General features: G+C 42.3%; 1 protein-coding gene across 1 annotated transcript in view; it reads left to right on the top strand.

The window, feature by feature from the left end:
• The first annotated feature begins 1,759 nt into the window (after positions 1–1,759).
• LOC121179227 (receptor-type tyrosine-protein phosphatase gamma-like) overlaps positions 1,760–22,536 on the top strand; it is a 322,725-nt gene continuing 301,948 nt past the window's right edge. The window contains exon 1 of the mRNA XM_041033942.1: positions 1,760–1,853. Coding sequence (XP_040889876.1) covers positions 1,760–1,853 — 94 coding nt within the window. The remainder of the gene's footprint in view (positions 1,854–22,536) is intronic.

The raw sequence follows: 22,536 nt of genomic DNA, 5'->3' as shown, positions 1-22,536 counted from the left end.
CAACACCTTTCATGGCAAGTCCACATTCACACTCTGATCCACTGCCCTCCAAAACCCACCAACACATATATATGTACCACAAATAACACGCACACCCCAAATAACATCACGTTGTACTGGTCTCAAAGCCTTTACGAGACCCCCGAACTTCCACGATACAAACATACATACAAAACATCAGATTTTTACACACTAATCCCAACAGCCGTTCTTTCTACATAACTCATTTAACACATACTGTTTATTGCAGCCTCAGCCGAGCCACTCAACGCCCCAGGGAAAAATACGCTTGGCACCGCAAGGCAGCGGGAATCCAGCCAGTTTCCCCTTAACCCAGCAATGCCAACCAATGGCATCAAAGCATCAGCCAGCACTGCTGCGATAACATGGCAAAATTCAACATATAAGCAAGCTTTTAATATGTTGTGTGTGACATGATATTACAGGTTTACATTGTACAGTAACATATATGAGAAAGTAGCAGCCGACTCTCCTGCAATATGGCTGCTTCACGTGGTGTCGTTTGGCATGCATATCACATGCTAGACGTGTCATGTAGTCACATGTAGTAAGTAGCAGTAGTCAGAGTAGTGTTGCTGCTTTGTGCGGATCTGCACATCAAAAATCGCAGCTTCAGGCAGATGCTGACATTAGTACATGTGTGTAACTCAATGTGTGTCAACCCATGATCACACGTCAAGATGCCACCAGTGTGTGAGGCTTCCAAAGATAAAACATAAAATAATGGGTGTTGGTGGTTTGATGCAGTTCATACATTCTGAATTTGACCACGAAGACCTTTGTTCTGGTCCTGCAGCATCTAAACAGACTGTAAGTGAGCATATCTTCTTTTATCTCTGCATACACATGTATAGTAACAGCCTTATGGAGGTTAAGTGGAGATTACTACACCTTGTACTGCATTAACTGATACCCAGGATTAATCCAATAGGCCTAATAACACACATTCCCTCCAGAATGGGATCCTTCTAGGACAAAATCCACGGATGAAACGGGGTGTTGTCGAATGTGGATCTATTTTGGGGTCATTATTATGAACAAGCTCGAGGACCCCCCTGGAGAGCATAGATCTATTATTAACTGTTATTATGGGACATGTGCATATTATAGGGACTGTTCGTTCTCTCGCCGGCGCTAGGATCCAGAGGAATGACTCTCTCTCTTTCTTTCTTTCTCTCTCTCTCTCCTGTCTCTCTCTCCTCACTCACTCTCTCTCTCTCCTCAAGACTGTTTTAAAGTCTCTGCTAGACTTGGGCTCACACGTTACTTCCTGGATGGATGGAGGAATGGGAAGCTTCCAGCACCTCTCCATAACCACCACCAGTACCGCCACCGACCCTCCTCTCTCCGTGTGCCCGACGAGCGCTCCCAGCACCGCCGCAGCCGTATGAGCGACAACGCGCTGCGTGAACCGCCGCTGCCAGCCTCCTCTACCCCACTTCTCCCTTGCTGCATCCGCACGCTCCTCCACAACCATCAGCATCTGAGTGTTATGCTCATATCCGGGAATATCGGGGGGATTTTGGGACGGAAAGACTATTTACTGGACCTCTAACTAAACCTCTCCGCCCTCCACCTCCACCGTGCACAGCCTCGGTCTGCGCTGCGTCTCCGGCGCTGCTGCTTCTTTTTTTTTTTTTTTTACCCCCACACAGCGAAGGCTAATTTGAGCGCAAACGGGAGAAACTCAACAGTTGTTGCTGCTTCTTGTTTGCATGTCGACGTGCATAATCTTACAATGTGGAAGCTACTGCAATCGCGTTGCTGCTGCTGGTGGATTTTCTCTCTTATTTTGCCAGCCTTCGCGCTCCTCTGGGCCGATTGTCATCCTGGTAAGTTTCTCACCCTACAACTAAAAACACTGGGGCTTTTGGGTTGCCAATGTCTATGAAGGAATGCGCTTATCAGTGTGTCCTACCATTGTCCGGGCGGAACGCATCTCTAATAGGCTGATGGAATAAAGTCAAGTCCCCTCATTGAATATCCTGTAACGGGTCACTGGCTGGAAATATTCGTGCCGTTTGTGCTTGATGCGCTTCTCCCGGCACCGGCACAGACTGGAAACTGTCGGAGACGCAAAACGCAGATAGTGAAAGAATTAAAATGCAGAGGGGTGACCTGTCTGAACCACCTCATAACCATTCAAATCACAAGTTTATCACAGTAGTTAACCCCCCCCCCCCCCCCCCCCCCCCTCTTCCCCCGTTTTCTTTCCTCAGTCCTCCCTCTTCCGCGCTCGAATCCCCCCTCTCTCCTCTTTAACCCTGTAAATTGAAATCAAACTGGGAAAGAAAAGACAGGACATGGCTGGAATACCATCAGAGGAGCATTGGGCAGGGTAGGTCGGTGCTTGGTGTATGGGTAGATAAAAGGAGGAAGATGTGATGCTTTGTCAGCCGGCGGCGCGTACGCCAAAGCCGTTATCTCACCGCCTGAAGCAAGACAGCAGGGCTGTGAAGCCTCTTCACACACTCAGACACACAACCCAGAATTTGCAGTAGAGGCTCAAATCTGTGCTGAGGGGAAAGCAGACCTCATGTCTGTGTTTGGGGTTGTGATGTAGACCCACACAAGGGGATCCAAAATTAATAAAATCTGAGTCCACGTATCCATTTTGGCTTGGTAACACTGAGTGCTTGGCTTTTTTTTTTTGTGAAGAAAAAAAACTGCCCTACATGCTTACTTTTCTAATTGGGCTCATCTCCAGCTATTATATAACAGAACAAAACTATTTCCCCCTCGTTTTGCAAAGGGATCTCTGATTACAGCTAAATCAGAGACCTCTGGGCCCCGGACCCCTGGTTTGTGGGGTCCAAAGCCTCCGGTATTCAAACCTTCAGGGTCCAGTATCTTAAGAGAACCAGCACCTTTTCTGTTTGTTTTTTTTTACTGGCATGCGGTTACAACAAGAATACAAAGAGAAATAAGTTGAATCAAACTGGAAAATAAATACCATTGTGTCAAATTTGACCTTGACCAGAGTGTCAGAGTGTCCATGGACGCTACATTCCTCCAGCTGTGGATGGTCCTGGAAACGTCTCCTGGACACTTTCACATGGAGCCTTTTTTTTTTTTTTTTTTTTTTCACGTTTAATTCTAGAGTTGCGATATTCTCATGTTCCCCACCACCCACCCATCCACTCAGTCTCTAAAGATTCATGTTACAGAGATGGGTGGGAATATTTTACACAGCAGCTCCATCTGGGAGCATCTCTGTTGTCTGATATCAGCACCGGCAAAATTGGATAATAATTTAATAGAGGTTGGATGATGTGAACAAAATGGTAAATAGTGTAATATTTCTTACCAAATGCCTCCAGATCTATATCATGTAACATCTTAGGCATGACTAATAGTGCTTTCAGAAGATATTTACACACAAGAAAAACATAATGAAAGAGAATGTGTCTGTAATGTGAGTGTAGACTGAGATGTATTCACTGTTTGTTTCACTCAGCCATAGCAATCACATAAGCTCAGATATGTAATTCACCCTGTAAAATGACTAAATGACTAATCTGAAATGCAGCCCTCTGCCTTGTGACTGGATAAAACCTCTGACGCTGTCTTTAAGTGTGGTGTCATTTCCAGACTTTGATGTTATATGGAGATGTTACCCAGCTCTGCTCTCAGCTCCCACCATGAGGAGCCACTGTGGTGTTGAAATTCATCAGAGCTTGTGTTGAAGTCCTGTAGCCGTCGACGGACGTGACGAGTTCTCACAGACCCAGTTAGTCAGGACAGTATTAGCCTACTTTTCAGCTTGCCTAGATTAGCTCTTATATGTCTTAGGAGTCTTAAGCAATGTCGTGAAACACACACACACACACACATACACACACAGAATGTGAGAGAGAGAGTCAGAGCAATTTACAACGCTGCCCCATTGACCAATGAGCACAGTCACTGCTTTAACAAATCCATACCAGTGTTCATACACTGTCAGGATTGATAGACTGACATTCAATTTTGGAAATGGAGCTCTTGTTAGACATTCTGTGTTTTTTTTTTTTTTCTTTTTGTCGTGCCCCTTCGTCCCTTCCATTTTTCATCTTGCATTCCATCTGATCTCAAATCTGGAGAGAAATCAAATCAACTGAGCCCAGAAGCAAAAGGGAGAGGGCTGCGGTGAGAGAGGGATGGCACTGATGGATAGATGGAGGGATAAATAGGCTGGATGGATGGAAGGATGCAAAGGATAGTTTGACCCACGGGTTGAGAATTTATTTGGGTTGGTTTCTGAAAACATGAGGATTATTTGTGTTGTTGGTAATTGAGCCATTTGTTTTCTATTTTATTATATTTCACAGATCAAATATTGATGTGATGTTAAATAAAACAAAATGCATGAATACATTTCAGGTTACACATTAAAAAACAAGCTCATTAGCAGGTAAAACTGTCTGGTTTCAGTGTTTATACTGAAAGTAAATGTAAGACAGGAAATCCAGCAGCTAGACTGGATGGACTGGATGCTTGATTAAGCTAGAAAAACTGTTAAAAACAGTTATTAAATAAGGCTTCACAGACCAAAAAAAAAAAAAAAAACGAAACTAAAACGAGATAAAATAAAAGGGCTGCCTGCTATGAGAGGAAATGGAAAAAGGGAGATGGGGGTTCTTGCAGAGCGAAATGAGATATCAAAATCATCTGCATGTCACTTTGTCTTTTGAAAGATAACAAATCAATACAAATATCTAAAGGCATTTTTTTTTTGAGTTGGGGAAAATCGATTTCAAATGAAATTTAAACTGCATGCAGGAAAACGACTGAGTGATGGATGGACGGATATTCAGTCGTCGGGTTTGTGATGCTTTAGCGACGCGATGAATGTCTGGGGAAGTGAGCGTTGTCACCGAAGGGCAAATCCATGGCTCAAACCTTGCACATTGATAATCTTTCTCTATCTCTCTCTCTCTTTACTTGACCTCCTCTTTCGCTCCCCTCTCTCCCCTCGGCTCTACTGGATGTTGTCACGATATTGGCGTCAAGCAAGCCCAAGGTGGCTGGTTCATGTTGAACGGCTGGCAGATGATGTAGAAACAGAGATGAGTGCGCTTCTCTCCTGGCGGGTATCATCATCCGCAGGCTCTCAGCGCTGCTCTCCTTACCTCCAGCCTCTTGCTCTTCTCTTCTATTAATAAGGCTCTTAGCTGGGAGATTGGGATGGAAAGGCAAGATCGGTTTTCCGTGAAAAAAATACGTCACCCGTGGGCCACATGCAAATGTGGACCGCTTTGGTGGCAGCTGAAAGAGGGAGGGGGGGAAATGAATGCATCTAACAAATGCAATTCATTTTTTTTAGCATTTCTCGTTTACTGGACCTACTTAAGTGTAAAGTGAAGATGATGGTGGGATGAAGGCTCTGAAAAGATCCACACTTTGTATAAAGACTGTCGTTCACATCGTGATCAGAGACACAAATACATATATGCACTTCTTTTCTGTTACTGGATCCTTTGTGCTATTTCAACCTCTTTCCAATACGAATCACCTTGTTTCAGCAATATTCTAAGAACGAGTGTCAGCTTCACTGAGAGAGGAAAAAGAAAGAAGATATTTCAAAAAGAAAAAAGGATAGATTTTCTTAAGTAAAATAACAGAACATTACTTTCAAGAATCATTAAAGATCAGTGGAGACAATATTAAAAACTGTTGCGATGGAGATGACTGCATTGCGTGTTGTGGTTTTCAGTAAGAAATGCAGTGATAGAGATGTGTGGGTATGAACAGATTCTCATTTGTCTCTGATAGTGAGCCTGTTGTTGAGGAGTGTTAAAGTATAGTGTATCTGTTAAACACATCTCTTTCATCTCATGTACGCATGTCGCTTCCTGTTCTTCTGATGGAGGTGATTCATGCAGCCTGTTCAATAGCCTCATATGATTTTTAAGAATTTTGTTTTGTCTCGTTCCTTAGTTTGAGTAACGGGAGTGAAACCTGAGAAACATTCTCACTCCCTTTAAGATCGACATAACAGCTAGCTGAAAAAAGCTCAGGGAAAAGCATCTGTGAAAGACGTCAGGGATTTACCTCCTATCAGGTATATGCAGGTTTGTATTTGTCTTCATCTTCATAAAGCAAAATCATCTCATCCTCATCATTGATGCGGCTTTCTGTGGTTCCCTCAGGTGGGAGGCTGTAACGCCTGCAATTACAGCCTCAGCTCCAGCCTGCAGTGTTGGAAGAGAATGGACGAGAGCTTTAGCTTCTGAGCTTCTCAAACAGTAGGGTGCATTGCTAAGTCTGGAGTCCACCTTGAAAATATCATACCTCGCTGCAAAGCAGCACTTTTAATGTTTAAGCCAAGTGCCGTTAGAAACACAGGAAGTTTGTGCAGCACTGTCATGTCTGTGACCTGACCACTGCCAACACGCCCCCCGGTCGCCCACATAATGGCCGGTTTGCAGCCACAAAAACATGTTTTTTTTTTTTTTTTTCTTTGGGTGAATGGAAAGCACTGAACATCACCGCGGGGCGTCCGCTAGCTGACACAGGGCATCACTTTTCCTTTTTCCATCTGCGGTGTGCGGTGTCAGTGTTGAGGCATCACGCCCCTGTCACTGCGCTGCACTTCAGCCCTGGGTTAACCAAACGCATGAGAGAGAGAGAGAGAGGGAGAAAGGACGAAAAGGAAGAAAACAGAAGAGACAACGGAAAGAAAGAGATGTTTCGCCTTCAATCTGTCGCTTTCCGCTACGAAAAATGAATGGGCCCCCGTCGCTCCCGGCCCGGGAGGAAAAACAGAACAGTCATTGTAATCTCACAAGTGCCTGAGCTAGCACATCTTTTCACCTCCACAAACACTCACACACCCTTCCTTCCATCTGTCTCTGTCTCTTTCCTCCCTTATTTTTTTCATTCACCCTCTCTGTTTTTCTGCCGTGAGTGTGTGTACGGGGCATACACGTCCACCTTTTCTTTTTCTTTTAAATCCAGGGACAAATGAGACAAGTGGGTTTGTTAACCATTCTAAGCAGGCCTCCGTGTCATGAACCTTTTCTCTGGCGTTTTTTTTTTTTTTCTTTTTTGTTGCAGTGATACGGGGGAAGGCTGACATTTAGGGAAGGAATTGGATATGCTTTGTGGTCCTCAGTTGCCAACATTATCATCGTCATCATCTCGGTGCTCACCGAGCTATTATCTGGCCTCTGCTGTGGTCACGAAAACGCTAGCATGTCGGCTCACGGGTCACTTTATCAGTCAGCACAGAGCCTGTCAACGCCAATCCCTGCTTTCCCTAATAGATTTATTAAAAGATACTGTGTTGTTGGGTTTGTGTGCACGACTGTGTGTGTTTGTATATTTATGTGTATGTATGATGCAGCAGGGGTGGGAGGGGTGCTGTCAGGCAGTTATCCATGTAGGATGCCGCGTTGGTAGCGGTCGCCATGTCATTAGGAGGTAGCTGCTTGAGAGAGGGAGGGAGAGAGGGATTGGGAGGCAGATAAACGGAAAAGACAGAAAAAACATCCTTTTTATTGTACTATTGATTTTTTTTAACAGGAAATTATGCTGTTTTGCTGTACAAAGGGGAGAAGTAAAGATAAATAGGCCTGATAATGAAAACAATAGTAATGATGATATTAAGTGCAGAGGTGCTAATGATATCTCAAGAATACGATGAGTGGATCCGACCATGGAGCATCATCTTGTTTTGTTTTTCGATCAGTGTTTCTGCTCAGCTGAGCGTGGCTGTTAGGCTCTTAATCTGTTTATCATCAGTTTTTTTTTATTTTTTTATTTTATTTTTTTATTTCCTGTGTAATTCATAAGCTCATGAGCCCCACAGTTCAGCTTGGCAGTGGAGAATGCTGGGAAAGACGGAGCTGTCTTGCCTTTCTTCTGCCGAGCCCCGTTACTCTGCGACTTACTGGGCTGCTGAAAATAAGACACGCTCAGCTGGCACCAGGCTGTTACTTTTGGACCCTTTCCTTTCCCTCTCCCTTGTTCCATTTCTCTGTTTTAATCAAGTCCACTGCCTCCTAATTTGGAGAAGAGGAGGGGGTGTTCCCGTATCATTTTCTGGAAGATGCTTCCTGAAATTGATCTCAGTGAGGCCTCTAAGAGCTGCTTTCCAACTGCATCGTCGACCCACCTTCTCCCATCTTTACTCATTTCGCTTTTTTTTTTTTTTTTTTGTGAGTCTTGTTTGCTTCCGGCAGGGTTTTGTGTTAGCTGCCATATGTGCTCCTCCCTGATATTATCACTAACATGTTTCTGAAGCAGACATTTCATTCATACCTCTGACTAATGCTCTTGGAGAAAAAAAAAAAACCTACTGTAGATCTAGCATCAAACATACTTTGAAGCAGTCTCTTTCCACTATAGCTTCTGCTGCATTGTTGTCTAAGAAAAACAGCAGCAGAACACACGGCTCTGCGTATTTGCATATGTGAGGGATGTTTTTGGTACCTACAGAAACGTGTTCATAAAACTGACGACAGACGTTTTTGCATTTTGTTAGGGGAAACAGTTGTTTTTTTTTACACATCCAGCTGACATGGATCAACATTAGGGTTTATTTAGAGTCAAACTTCTGTTCAATATTAGTTCAATAGCTCAATTTTGGTCTCCACCAATTGTTGAAAAAAAAAAAAATCAGGTTCTTTTGTTTGCTATATGCTCAATGTAGACAGGTAGTTGTTAACTTTGACTGTCTGCTATTTGGTGGCGACCAGGTCGTGTACAGTGGGTTTACCAGTGCTTTCTCATTGAAAACTCCAGTCTAATGCTGCTGGAAATGAGGTTTTCTGGTTGGAAAACCAAAATAGTTAGCTAAAAGAGGCTGAAAAACACTGCAGACGTAAGAGTTACTGCAGAGTTGGGTGATACTTCTAGTTTCTGGTCACTACAAATGATTCCTTTAAAATAACATGTTGTTTGAATCATGCAAAAATGTGTTGTTCTTGTTAGTGAAGCCATAGAACAGTGTCAGCACTAGTTAAAAATAAATAAATCAATAAATCATGCGTTACCCAGTCCTACAGGCAACAGCAACAGAGTAAAAGATTAGTACTGTGTACTTCTAGAATTATGTACTTCTGGCAAAAAAAAAAGCCTGTACACTCTTCGGCTTTTTTTTTTTTTTTTGGTCTCTATTCCCTCTTGCAAACCAATAAATGCTGCAAGACACCCTGGCAGGCTGCGGTTGCGTGCAGGCTGAAACGCAACACAGAGATGGGACAAACAAAAGAGAAAGGAGAAACACGTAGAGACAGCACGAGATGTTGATGAGAGTGGAGAGGTGTATGCAGCCAAGCCCCCCCTTTTTTTTTTTCATTTTGCTAAGCGGGATGCCAGGGGAGCTTCTGTGTCACTGTGCAGGGCTCGCTGAGTGTTAAAAGGAGCTTAGACTGACAGGCTGTCGGCTGGCATGGAGTCTAACGAGCCAAACCGACGGCGACACCAAACAAACACAGGGAAGTGAGGGGAGAAGGAGATGAGACGGGAAAAACAAATGGACACGACGAAAGCCAAAAGAGAGAGTTCGTGCTCCCACCTGCCCCCCGAAGATTGAAACTTGTGACCGCCGGGCGTTTTGGAGGCTGTAAGGTGCAATTTGATGGGATATTCGTGACAAGGAGGTCGCTGACGGTTGCCAGGTGGTTCTTTAGGCCACAGTCCCCCCCGCCCCCCCATACCCCCACCCATCACCACCCACCACCACCACCCCGCCACCTTGGCACATGTCAGGACTTTCAGACACTTTGTGTTCTTTTGTCAGGCTCAATAGGTGGCCCTTCACTCTGGAGCTGTGACAGCTCTCCAATACACTGGTGAAAGGTGTAGATGGGTGTTCCTGCCATTTCCCAGAACGCTCTCTCATTCTGAATGGTGAAATGCACTTCACTCGGCTTCCATCAGTCATCCCTGCTGACAGTAGAGTGGAAGCAGCTACTTTCTCCCTTAGAAAGGTGAAAGAAATGTCACCATCTCTCCATGATATTTGGTGTGTCAGTTAGACAACAGTCCTCATGTTTTACTTAACAGTTTAGTAAGCTTTTCACTCTGTTCTCTTAGTTCTTTTTTTCTGTGTATTTACATTTTCACTTTCCACTGTTCATTTATCCATTCTTCTCACTGATTTTTTTCCATTTTTTTGCTCTTCTGACTAAACAACTTATCTTCTTTAATTTCATCCTGTCAGTCCCCTTTCTCTTTTTTCATTTGCCCTTCTTGTTTTGTCTCCCCCCTTCCTGCCCTTCTTCATTTCCCCTTCTTCCCACATTTTTTTGTTTGTTAATTCTCTTTACCCTTACTCCACTTTTCCTGTCCTTCCCTTTTCTTTCTTCTCTGCTTTTATATATTGCTTCTTTTCTTTCAGCCATTCTTTCTTTCTGTTACTTCTTTTGCCTTCATCCATTATTATTTTTTTATTTCATTGCATCAACTCATTTCTTCCACTCCTCTATCTCTTTTTTCTTTCTTCATCATCTGTACTTTATATCTTGTTTTCTCCTTGATTCGCACAGCAGCATTCGACTTTTGTTGTTTGCGCCCCCCCCCCCCCCCCCCCCCCCCAGGTTTCTCTCCTCTCTGGTTACATTAACATGCTTCTGTAACAATGGATTATTATTCTGAACACATTATAGCTGCAGCCCTAACTGCCAGCCAAGCTCAATCAAGCCATAAAGTTAAATCCCTTTTTTTTCTCTCAGACTGAAAAAAAATGTATGTGTGCAAACACACACACAATATAACTTCATTTTACAGTTGTTAGGTGCTCACAAAGTGGCATTTGCGGTAAAAGTAATTAATGAATGAAGTGATAAAAATTAGGATTCAGGATGAATCTCAAAGTCTGCATCAAGATGCAAAGTGTTGAGGACACATAAGGACATGTTTAAAATCTCCTTGGCTGTTAATGAGGGAATAAATATGATATTATCATTTCATAAAGATAAACGGCCAGCGCTGGCTTAGAAACAGACTCTGAGAGGAAACTCACTGGATATTTACAGCCTGGGTCTTATTTTTGTAGTTTGGGTCATAATTTCCATCTCTGATAATCATCTTTTACTCAGCGGGTTAATTGCAGAGATCAGGTTGCTGGAACAGAGTGCAGTAAAACAGCAGCACAAGCAAGCACACGTTCTCACGAGTTTTAAACAAACACAGGAGAACACACAAAGTTTAAACCTCCCTCTAGGTGACTCATCACACGGAGACACTGACCAGGTTTTGAATGCAAAGCTAGCACTGCAAACAAGAAAAGCTAAAAGCTATTTAATGTGTCTCTCAACGTGTCCTTCGAATTTAAAGCGAGACTATGTAACGTTTGAAAGAAGAAACTGCTAACTCCTCCTCTAAAAAACACAATGACAAACTCACAAGCATTAAAAGCCATACTTAGACTGGTATGACCAGTAGTCAGGGGTGGCTAATGTTAGCTAAAGTTAGCAAACTTTCGGTAGATATCACGCTGACTCTGTGACTCCTCTCTGCCTGTGTTACCTGTCAAACCTGTTTTATTTTCACAGTAGCTTCTCTCCAGGAAAAGTTATTTAAGTTCAATAAAACTATAATAATCCAAAATTGCTCTCGAGTTCTGACGTTGAATTGCTTTCATCTACTTGAAGTGAAATTGTTAAGATAATGTGAGTAATTGTGGATTTTTCGTGTAAGATGTTCTCTGTGTGCAGAAAGGTAGAAAAAGCAGACTCTGGATTATCACCAAGCGTTAATTCATGAGGCTTGTTTTATCACTCAGTCAGACCACTGTTGGGAACGTTCATCTATCAACCCCCTTCCCCCATTCTCGACACAGACCCCTGTCGCTCCCCTCGTTCGCGAGCTCTCCTGCCTCCCACTCCCGCTAAATTAATTTTTTTGCACCCTTCACTTCTCCTGTCTGCCTCCCCCCCCCCCCACACACACACAACAATTTCACATTAGCAGCTCCCTAAAACGTCCGTGCCTGTGCTCCAGTCTCATGGCTGCTTATGATTTCTACCTCGATCAAATATTTATAAAGGCAGCACGAGCCTCTGTTTTTCGTTTCGTTTGTGTTGTGCTCTACTCTGTTGGGTCACTAAACTGTGATCTGTTTAAAGTCAATGTGGGAGTTTAAGCCGATGAGATGGATGATGATGAACAGTAAATGCATTTCTGCAGAGAGAAGGTTGAGTGGAAACGGGTACGAGTGCAATTTTATCTGCTTTCTATAAAACAAAACTTCAGATGTCTGCATGGTCTCTGCATCAGTGGCTGTGACTAATATAGATAATAATAGATTAAGATTCAGAAAGTTGAATTCATTCGAATATGAATTGGTCACATGAACTTTTTGCTTTAAATCTATATGATAATAATGATCAATGAAGTGTGTGTGTATATATATATATATATATATATATATATTGTGCAAATGCTTATATATATATAAGCAATTGCACAACATAATATAATTATACTAATAAACTGCAAAAATATTGTACCAGAAGCTCAGAATCAAGTAGATGTATAAACAAGCATGATAAAATTAAATAATAATTAAAAAGAAAACTAAAGTCAAATCACTGTTATCACCCTGACAATCCTTTCATGCAGAAGACACTGCATCAATAAAAAATGAACTGTATTTGAGGAGAGCTTGAAAACATTTTTTTTTCTAATTATAACAAACCACATATTTACACACATAAAAGAAATATAAAAATACAAAACTCATTCATATAAATAAACTGAATATTTTTTGTGTCAAATGTTTAGGTGTTTTTTATCAGTCTGTACTCTGACCAGGAAACTGACCATCCCTAACTGGGCTGCTCTCAAGTCATAAGTTTTATTATTGGATAACACTGCAGACTAAGTGCACCCAAACTAATGATCCTCCCTGGATCTGTCAGTTGCTGGTGTCTACATCCTCTGTCCACGCCCTGTGGAGCTCTGTGAGATGGTGGGCAAGTTTTTAGCATACAAAATGCTTAATTTTTAGCATATAAAATGATTAATTTAGAAAATAACACTGGTTTAATTAGCAATGCAAATAACCATTAACAGCAAGCCTAGGTGGAAGGTACGTTTTTTTCTGTTCTGACTCAGGTCAGCTGGCAGTTTCCCCTCCTTCCAGCCTGTTTCCAAAGCTTTGTTAAACAAAAGGGGTGTCTCTGTCCATCCATCGCTGAAGATCAGTTGCTGAAGACCTTACTCTGAAACCAACCTCTATCCAGTTTAACAAATTTTCTGCTACAGCAAACAGTCGGGTACTTTTTAGACGGGGTATCGTTAAGTGGTTTTTGGTAGATTTACTTCATGACACTGTTCAACTATTTGCAAAGATTATTTCAATTAAGCAGCACAAACCCAACAATAAACTATTTCCACTTGTGTTAACGGGGGGCTGAACTCAAAACTGTCCGATGATCAAACTATTTCCACTCATGCTCCTTACTTACATTAGCTAATGAATTTACATCTGTTTACCTGAGCTAAATAGTCCTAAATAGACGTAGTCCTAAAGATCACTTTGGGACTAAGCCTTGGTCATGGAAAAAAAAAAAGATTTTCTTCTTTTGAAGATGATGTACATGACTGTGTGGCTGCCAGTGATTCTTCTGATGTCCACCACCATTAACTCACAGTGGGTCAGAGGGAGAATTGGCTTGTAGATTGAGACACAAACAGAAAACATGAAGACAAATAAAGACAGCTCAAACAGGACAAAGTGCCAAAGAGCAAGGGAGCTTAAAGCACAACAGAGATGTAAGACAGAGAGAAGGAGAGGTCACTAGAGATTAAAAAAGTGGAGAGGGCATTGCTGTTTAAACCACCTCCCCCTGGAACTAAGACAAATTGGGCTATGCGCTCGTCTCGGTGGCCCCCAAGTCCCTATCTCTCTCTGAGGAGGAAGCCAGCGTCTCCCAAGCATTAAAGTGGAAAAACCAACGCCACTGCAAGAATTTAATGAGAGGGGTTCTGCACTGCTCTCTGCTCAGTGTGTGTGTGTGTGTGTGTGTAACACTTCTTAGCATGTAGTGATTTTCACTCTGTCTCACTTCTTTATTCACTGCCTTTATTCCCACTGCCTGCACTGGAGGAGTGGAGTGGATATCCAAGCTCGAAAACCTGCACAGGCCCACTCAGTCCTCAGTGAGAGGATGCAAAAAGACCACGTTTTCCCTCAGCACACTTAGCATCGGGTTGTTATTGTGATATAATTTATTAATTAATAGTCCTCCCACATTTTGGAAATTCATGTTTAGCATAGACAGAATTGGATAAGAATTGGATATGATGGATAATGGATGGACAGAGACAGATCCACCATGTGTTTAACAAAGCTTGGCAAACAGGCTGGAAGGAGGGGAAACTGCCAGCTGACCTGAGTCAGAATAGAAAAAACGTATCTTCCACCTAGGGTTGCTGTTAATGGTTATTTGCATTGCTAATTAAATCAGTGTTATTTTCTAAATTAATCATTTTATGTGCTAAAAATTAGAAGGTAGTGAAACTTGGCCATCATCTCACAGAGCTCCACAGGGCGTGGACAGAGGATGTAGACACCAGCAGCTGACAGATCCAGGGAGGATCATTAGTCTGGGTGCACTTAGTCTGCAGTGTTATCCAATAATAAAACTTAAGACTTGAGAGCAGCCCAGTTAAAAGGGATGGTCAGTTTCCTGGTCAGAGTACAGACTGATGGATTATAAACATTTGACACAAAAAATATTCAGTTTATTTATCTTTGTATGAATGAGTTTTGTATTTTTATATTTCTTTTATGTGTGATTTGCTGCAAAATTTGGTGCAGACATTAATGGTTCCCAGATAACGTGTCCTAATGACATCAGCGTTCCCCTCACTTCCCATTGCAGCACAACCATTAGGTTGATATTTTTGGTTCAGAGTGAAATGCCTTGACTTACCACTGGATGGATCACCATGAAATCTGGTCCACACGTTTATATTTCTAATTGGATAAATTGCAATAAAATATTTTTTAACCCTTTTGATATCAGTTGCTGAAGACCTTACTCTGAAACCAACCTCTATCCAGTTTAACAAATTTTCTTTACAATGAACGCTACAGCCTCACAGAGCTACTAACATGGCTGTAGACTCTTTTCTGGTGTGATGACGATGTGTCCATCAGAATGCATTTTGCAGATGCTGAGATTTTTCACTGGATAACTGAAAACTTTGACCTACTAGTGGCACAAGATGAAACATCATCAGGATTCACCCTTGTGGAACATGAACATGTGCATCAAATTTCACGGTAATGCAGTGGTTGACATATTTTAAAGTGACAAAACAGACCGACAAACCAACACATATCATCTATGTTGCCATCCTTAGAGCCACACTGCTAACCTGACCAATAAAAAACAAAACAAAATCTGGCTGTTCAGCAATGAACGGAAGAAGCAACAGCTCCTTGGATGCAAAGAGATGTTAGAGATTCATGCAAAGAGAAGTGAGAAAAGAACTGAGATCGTGATAGAGGAGAAAAGCTCTGCTGTTTGAGTGAACCAGACGGCCACGGTAAAGTCAGACAGGAGCCCTGTCAGTTACATGGACAAGTTTGCAGCTCTAATAGCAGCTCTGACTCTTCTCATAATGGAGTCACTCCAGTTATCAAGGACTTGATAACTTGACTTTCTCCCTGTAATCACTTCAACCTGAAACGACAGGCCAGATCTTGACAGGTAGTCTGGCAATTTTAGGATTAAAAATCAATTATAAAGTTCAGGTTATGATAAGTGACCAATTTTTTTTTATGCTTTGGTTAATTTAAAAAGCATATAATGGGATTAACTGGAACAGAGACAATTTGACAAACAGTTCGGAGAGTGAACAATCAGCTAAGACGACTTCTGGCACTCTTAACTCAAATGAACTAATTTCTGCAAGACTAGTAAACCATCAGTCTGACTGTCATTTGATTCTTGGAGACCAATCATCTCATGCCACAGTCCAGTCATGTCTGAACGGAGACCAGGTGGGTGATGGATGGAGAGTTTACCTGGCTGTCGTCTCCATCAGCCTCAGCAGGACTGAGGCTTGTCTCGCCCTCTGTGAGTGCACGGCTGCTAAATTTAAGATTTCCTGAGCAGGCCGCTTGAGGTGTTTGGATCCTCGCGCCAGATGTTCAACAGATGGGGTTCACTAATATCACCCCAGGGTGCACAGGTTTCCACTCTAGCTCTCTCAGCCTCAGTCGCTCTTTCCTGTCGTTTCTGTTGTGAGTGTAGCTTTCTGTTGTCCCTTATTTTCTATTTTGTGGTCTTCTTTAAAAAAAATCTTCTTTCTAATTGACCCTCTTTGCTTTTTATGCCGACTTTCTTCTGTTGAGACATTTGCTAAAACTGGAGTAAGGACAGAGAGAGGGAGAGAAGAGAGGTTTTCAGTGCTGGATGAGGTGAAGTCCTCCCCCATTCCTCACTGCTAGACAAGCGCCCGTGTTCCACCTGAAACGCCTTTGGATTTACGCTGAGAACTGCAGCCATCTTTCTTCTGTTAATCACCTCGGGGCTGGGTTGCTCCAGCTCGCCACGTCCCCAGGCCGATGGATGACCCGCGGGGGAAATCGAATGGAAACCAGCCAAGCCTGACGCTTCTCAAGTATTTTCTAGGTGCCACACTGAGAGAGAGAGAATAGAGGATGGCAAAGTAATTCAGTGTATGTGTGTGTGTTTGTGTGTGTGTACCAGAGGCCAGGAAAACAGCTTTGCCGCTAATTCAGTCCATGTTGTAATCTGTTCCTCATCCAAAGTTGAATTCTTATTTGTTGTATGGAAACATTTCTGAATCATTTGAATATGGCTTCTGACAGAATGTCAACTCTTGCTTCTGTTTTCATGCAGAGCTGCAATTAATACGTTTTCATTTAAAGCAGTTCATTGTTTCACTATTTAAAAACAATGACTAATACCCCTCACAAGCTACCAGAGGCCAAACAGTTCAGAGACCTCAGGGATTCAGTGTTTAACTGTATAATGCATTTTCTAATGAAACTGCATGTGAGAGGGAAACCGTACTCCATGTCCTTTGTTTATCGGACAACAATGCAAACCGTCACAAACCAAAGTGTGACATGTGACAGCAGAAAGACATGTGATCAGTCAACCAACTGCCATCATCTGAACAGAGCTGTCAGGAACACGTGTGTGTCCTTAAAGTGGACTCAACTCAAAACCGTCCGATGATGAGACTGCAGCACTGAGCACCGAGCCAACAGATCCCACAGGAAGAAGGAATCATCTCAGGTTCCCATTTTAAGGGGAGGTGTAATTGCTCATAAACTAAAGTTTATAGCCGTGTTAGAGGGTGTAGTTGTGCATGGGAATACATCATTTGGTTGGACTGAGTTAAAACTAAAGAGGAAAGTGCAAGTTGAAGAAAGAGAGGGTGTATTTGCATCCATTTTAGGGGCAAACGCTAGACACCCGTGTGGGCCGGACAGTCTTATAGAAGGTGGAAGTTGCATCATATCAAGCAAGTCCACTCATCGGAACTCTGTGCTGATGGAAGTGCCCCCAGCAATTTTTGGGTGATTGGTTACAGATGAGAGGTGGAATCAAATTTTTGACCCTCACACAGAGCCTTGACCAGGAAGCAGCACTAAATGCTGAACTGTGCAGGTGTCCCACTAACACACAGCATGAGTTCACATTTTCTTAAACACAGCAAGAATGGCTAAGCATGAAGATATATTAAATATATTACAATCAAAAAGGAGAAAGTGAATGAGAGCTTGATCTCCTAATTAAGGCTGAGACCTTGAGAATTATAACTCCTGTGGCTACAGGTAAGCATCAATGAACTCATTTTAAGGTAATACTTGTGCCGATAGAGTTAAAACTGCAGGAGCACTGCTCCACACTCCGTCTGATCACATGACACCCTGATGAAGTCTCAGAAGGGCTGTAAAAGCAGTCACTTTCCACTAAAATTGCTCCAAAACCACTTACCATGAAATAAATTACAACTTCGAAAGTTCAAATTCTCAGGAGCATTTTAAAGTTTGAATGAATTCTGTAGCTGCGCATACGTCAAGCTTTGAGAATGGAGCGGGTTTGAACGGAGTTGAAACATTCGTTTTGGTCACGATGTCCAAAACTAATCAAACTACAAACACAACAACCGACAGCGACAGTTTGTGTGCACCTCACCTTTGCTCGAGGCTAGAGGCTCTAGACTACATTATCATAACACACCTGAATGTCTGACTGAACGGTGCGTGAGTTGGAATAAGAATGTGTGGAATGAAAAAGACAATTTCATTTCTTTTCATTGTCCACTGTGAATCTGGCAGATCAATAGGAACAGTGCTAAACTAATGGAGAACTCTTTTAAAACTAGATGTTGACTCAGGGCCCCCTGCACAGTTGACATTTGATGTTAATGGTGCATATTCCAAAAAGCTGGAAAAGAAACTTGCATGTAAGGAATTCACCACTGAACATTGGGGCATCTGGGAGAAAGAGGCAATTTCTTTCATTAGTAATCCAGTCTTTGTTCCACCTTCTGGTTTTCCAAAAAGATTTTAAGACAACCAGACACTCTGAAAATCAGTCACAGAGCAACGTAGGACAGTTTTACACTGACGACACCTCTGACATGTACAGTAAAACCAGTGTGTGGCTGGTCTTTGTCTCTTGATGCAGCCACATTTTCTGGGTCTGTGATGATGATGATGATGATGATGATGATGTAATAGTGTGACTGTAATAGCACCTGCCTCATATGAACAGGTAACATCCTCCATGGAAGAAAACATTCTCCATCTCCCACACAAAACGCATGCATTTGCTTTCAGTCCAACAACTCCTGCCTCTCCACGCTGCCAAGTGCTAATGAACACTGTTTGGATGAGGAATTATCTGCTGGAGCCATTTGGGTTTGCCTCAACAACAGGACATTACCATTCATGTTTGTTTTTTCAGCTTTGCGGACACTTACTCATCATTTCAATGGGAGACAAAAAGAGTGAGTGCTCCTAACAGCCTGTTAGGATGTGGTGTTGCTGTGATCTTAAATGAGAAGTGGATATGAATATGCACTGATGATTGTGAGGGTAAATTGTTTTTTTAAAAAAAAGTATGTTTAATTCAGTATTGCTGTTTATCAGGGACCCAGTGCTGTTTGAATATCCATAACGTCAGACATCCACAGTGATGTCTGTGTATGTGTGTGTTAACCATCAGAGTCCTGGTTTTGCTGGCTTTGACTTGGAGTTCTTACCATGTTGGAATAGAAGCTGAATGGGGTGCAGGACAAGCTGTGATGGTGGTGGTGGGTCAACTGGCTCAGTCCTGGTTTGAAACTTGCTTCTCTTTGTATGTGGGGGTTTGTTTTCTGCCCCAGGAGAATTGGAGAGTGTGAACTGTCCATGATTGCATGAATGCATTTGTCTCTATCTGCTTGTCATGTCACAGTACCTCAGCTCATACGCTCTTTCCTCCACTCTCTGGTTTAGGGATAGTGGAATATGGTTAATCAGCTGTGGTGCAAACTGACATCATTATCATGTGTTGCTTTTCAAACTGCAGCTCATCAGTGTCAGAATGCCAATTTAATCAGTAACTTAATCAGAGCCTGTATTCCAATTCACTGATATCATGATTTATTAACCAAGGAGTGTTGTAGAGACACCTCTGAAGAAAGCAGTTAAAGAGGGCAGATGGATGGACGATGGATGGATGGAGTAATGACCAAAACATCCAGAACATCAGCAGTAATCATAACAGAATGTGTTCTCACTGACTACAGGACCAGTGCTGCTTTGACATGAGATGTGCACAGAATTACAGTGACACTCTGGATGTACATACATTCTCAATCTGGCAGTTGTAATAACCCCTGGGAAGATTTCATTGAAGGTCCTGTTGATTCTGCGTCTCTCACATAAGGACATTAGTGTCCTCTGAGGAGAGACCTCTGTTGGAAATGGAGTGCAGATTCTTGTCAGTCTTAATTTGAAAGGGAAATTAGATTTCCTTTTAAAATTCGATCAAATTTAGATTTGTTTTGTTCTTGAAAACCAGTACATCAGTGAGAAAAATAAATAAATAAAATTAAATTTAAAAAAGGGTTGCAATGATTTGGCCCTAATTGGTGGTCATACATTTATTACCCCGTGCACTTGAACTCACCTTCCAGTGGTTTTTGTATCTGTAGCTAAAATCTCACACCATGAAGCCCCAGTAGCAGTATTCCAAAAAAGCATTTTTTTTTTCTTTTTTCCTCCTTCATACTGTTTTGTTTTGCCCTTCCCCTCACCCTCTTTGTAGTTGTGTGTCTTGTTGCGCAGTGTAATTCGCTCTGCCCTCATGCCTGTGGCCCTGTTTTGGGCTCTGGCCAGTGAAAAAAAAAAAGGCTCTCAGGCGGTGTCACTCCAAAGACCACTGCTGTGACATGATGTTGACAGGCGCCGGCCGAGCCAACCAAAATGCAAAATCTAATTACCATTAAACCAGGGAGCCATGCTTTAGCCAGCAACATCACTCCCGGGCCTATTATCCAAAATTAGCACACGCGCTCGCACACATTAAAAACACACACATTTCGCCCTGCTTGCAGGCACAGTCACACATTTCCCTGTCCTTGCCACAAGCCCCCTTTTCACACTCCTCCTCACTTTGTTTCAACTTTCAGGAGGTGAAAATCGAAATCTTTGGTGCAGGGAGTGCATGTCGTCTCATCTAGATGGGGTTTTCTTACATCCTTTTTAGTAACGCTGCCTGAATCACACACTGAATCCAATATCCCTGTTGGAAGTGAGACACAGTTTGTCCATTATGATATGTGTCAGGCTTAGAACCCACCTTGTTTTGAGCTGTATGACAGGTGGGTGAGGATGACGCATTACATGTTTTACTTGGGAGAGACCCGGGAATAAAGGCAGGGATGCCCACTCACACAGGCGGTTTTGGTTGCAAGCTAAGTGTTTTAAGCTGCGCGGCAGATGGCTGGTAACGCAATATCATCATGTTTTCCTCTTGCTGCTCATGCTGGCAGCGCAGCGATAAAACACGACTTTGAACTTTGCAGCACGGAGGCCAGACCACACCGTTCAGACAATGCATTGCTCCGATCTACAGGGAAAATAGCAGAGCAGAAATAATGCTTCACAGTAATCACAAATTACAAACACTTCAAAACCCAGAAGTAGTAATTTTACTATAATACACAATGAAAACCCGTAAATACTGTAAATACTTATATATAAATATAAATATATATATGTGTGTGTATGTGTTTTTCATACATATTTTCATACATATGAGAATATGCATCATAAACAAGAAAATTGAAGATTGACTAATATGTACAATAACTCATGTACAAATTGGATGAACCATATCTCTACAGCTAGAGCCTTCACCCTTTTGTACCAGTGGTGGCCACATTATGTTGCTGTGAAACAAAGAAAAACAAAAACAACAAAAAAAAAATTCCATTGCCTAAAGCAGCTTCATTCAGGCGCAGCACCACTGTATGCCACGTGGAGAGGAGTCAAAGAGGGAACGGGTGGGTGAGTGGGTGGGGGGTCATCATCTGTCATTGTCTTGGTTGCCGTGGCTACCAAAAGTTATTATGCTCCGTTAAACCCCCCCCCCCCTTCCGCCCCTCTGCCAGCAGAGAAAGTCATTGTTCCTAGGTGCAGTGATAATTGTTGTAATAATAACAGTGAAATAAATGGCTTTTATGTCCTCTCTGAGACCCATTTCTGAACTGCGTAGACACCATTTCAAGACCGATCCTGTCAGTGCTTCGTCTTGTTCCACTCACACCTCCCAGGCACCAGCACAAGACATGCAAATATAGGTTTGATAATAATTTTAGAACCAAAGAAAAGTGACATTATAAGATATGAACATGTAATAGGCTTAGAACAGATGCTTATTGTATCAGAATTTGTGCTGCGATGTATATGTACTTTTTCCCCATCACATTCACTACTGATGCTCAAAAACAGAGTTGTTGTGAACAGACAGCTCACAGTCATGTTGGTATTTAATTGCTGTACAAATTGTTACAGGCTGCTCTGAGAAATAGCTTTTATAAGTCAACCTTTTGACAACTTGGACCTTTTTTTCTTTCATTTTTTGCCACCTGAGAAATTCCCAGGCATTGATAGACACGCTGCCTTTTTATTTGTTTGTTGTGTTTTGTTTTTTTTTTCTTTTTTGCTGGGAATTTCATTCACATTAAGCAGTCAACATGCTTATCAACTGAAACACTCTAATGTTATGCCGTCTTGAAGCCTAATTGTGTTTTAATCTTTATTTTTATGAGTCTCTGTTCATACGCTCATCCAGTCTGATGTCTGCAGGCTGAGAAAGTGCAACACATGGGGCCGACTTCATTATCTGGGTTCATTTGAAACAGTGTTTTTGGATCTGTGTGTGTGTGTGCGTGTCTGAGAATGCGTGTACTTTGTGGTTTGGCGTGTGTCCGTGAAATTATCTACTGCTTATCTTTTTTATTCTTTTAATTATCTATCTACTGCTATTGCGGCAAATCAAAGGCACAGCCTTCTCTGCATTGCAGACTCCGGACTCC

Source organism: Toxotes jaculatrix, chromosome 3 (assembly GCF_017976425.1).
Source record: "Toxotes jaculatrix isolate fToxJac2 chromosome 3, fToxJac2.pri, whole genome shotgun sequence".
Classification (NCBI taxonomy): Eukaryota; Metazoa; Chordata; class Actinopteri; family Toxotidae; genus Toxotes; species Toxotes jaculatrix.
The sequence above is the reverse complement of the archived record's forward strand: the minus strand, read 5'-3'. Positions and strand labels throughout refer to the sequence as shown.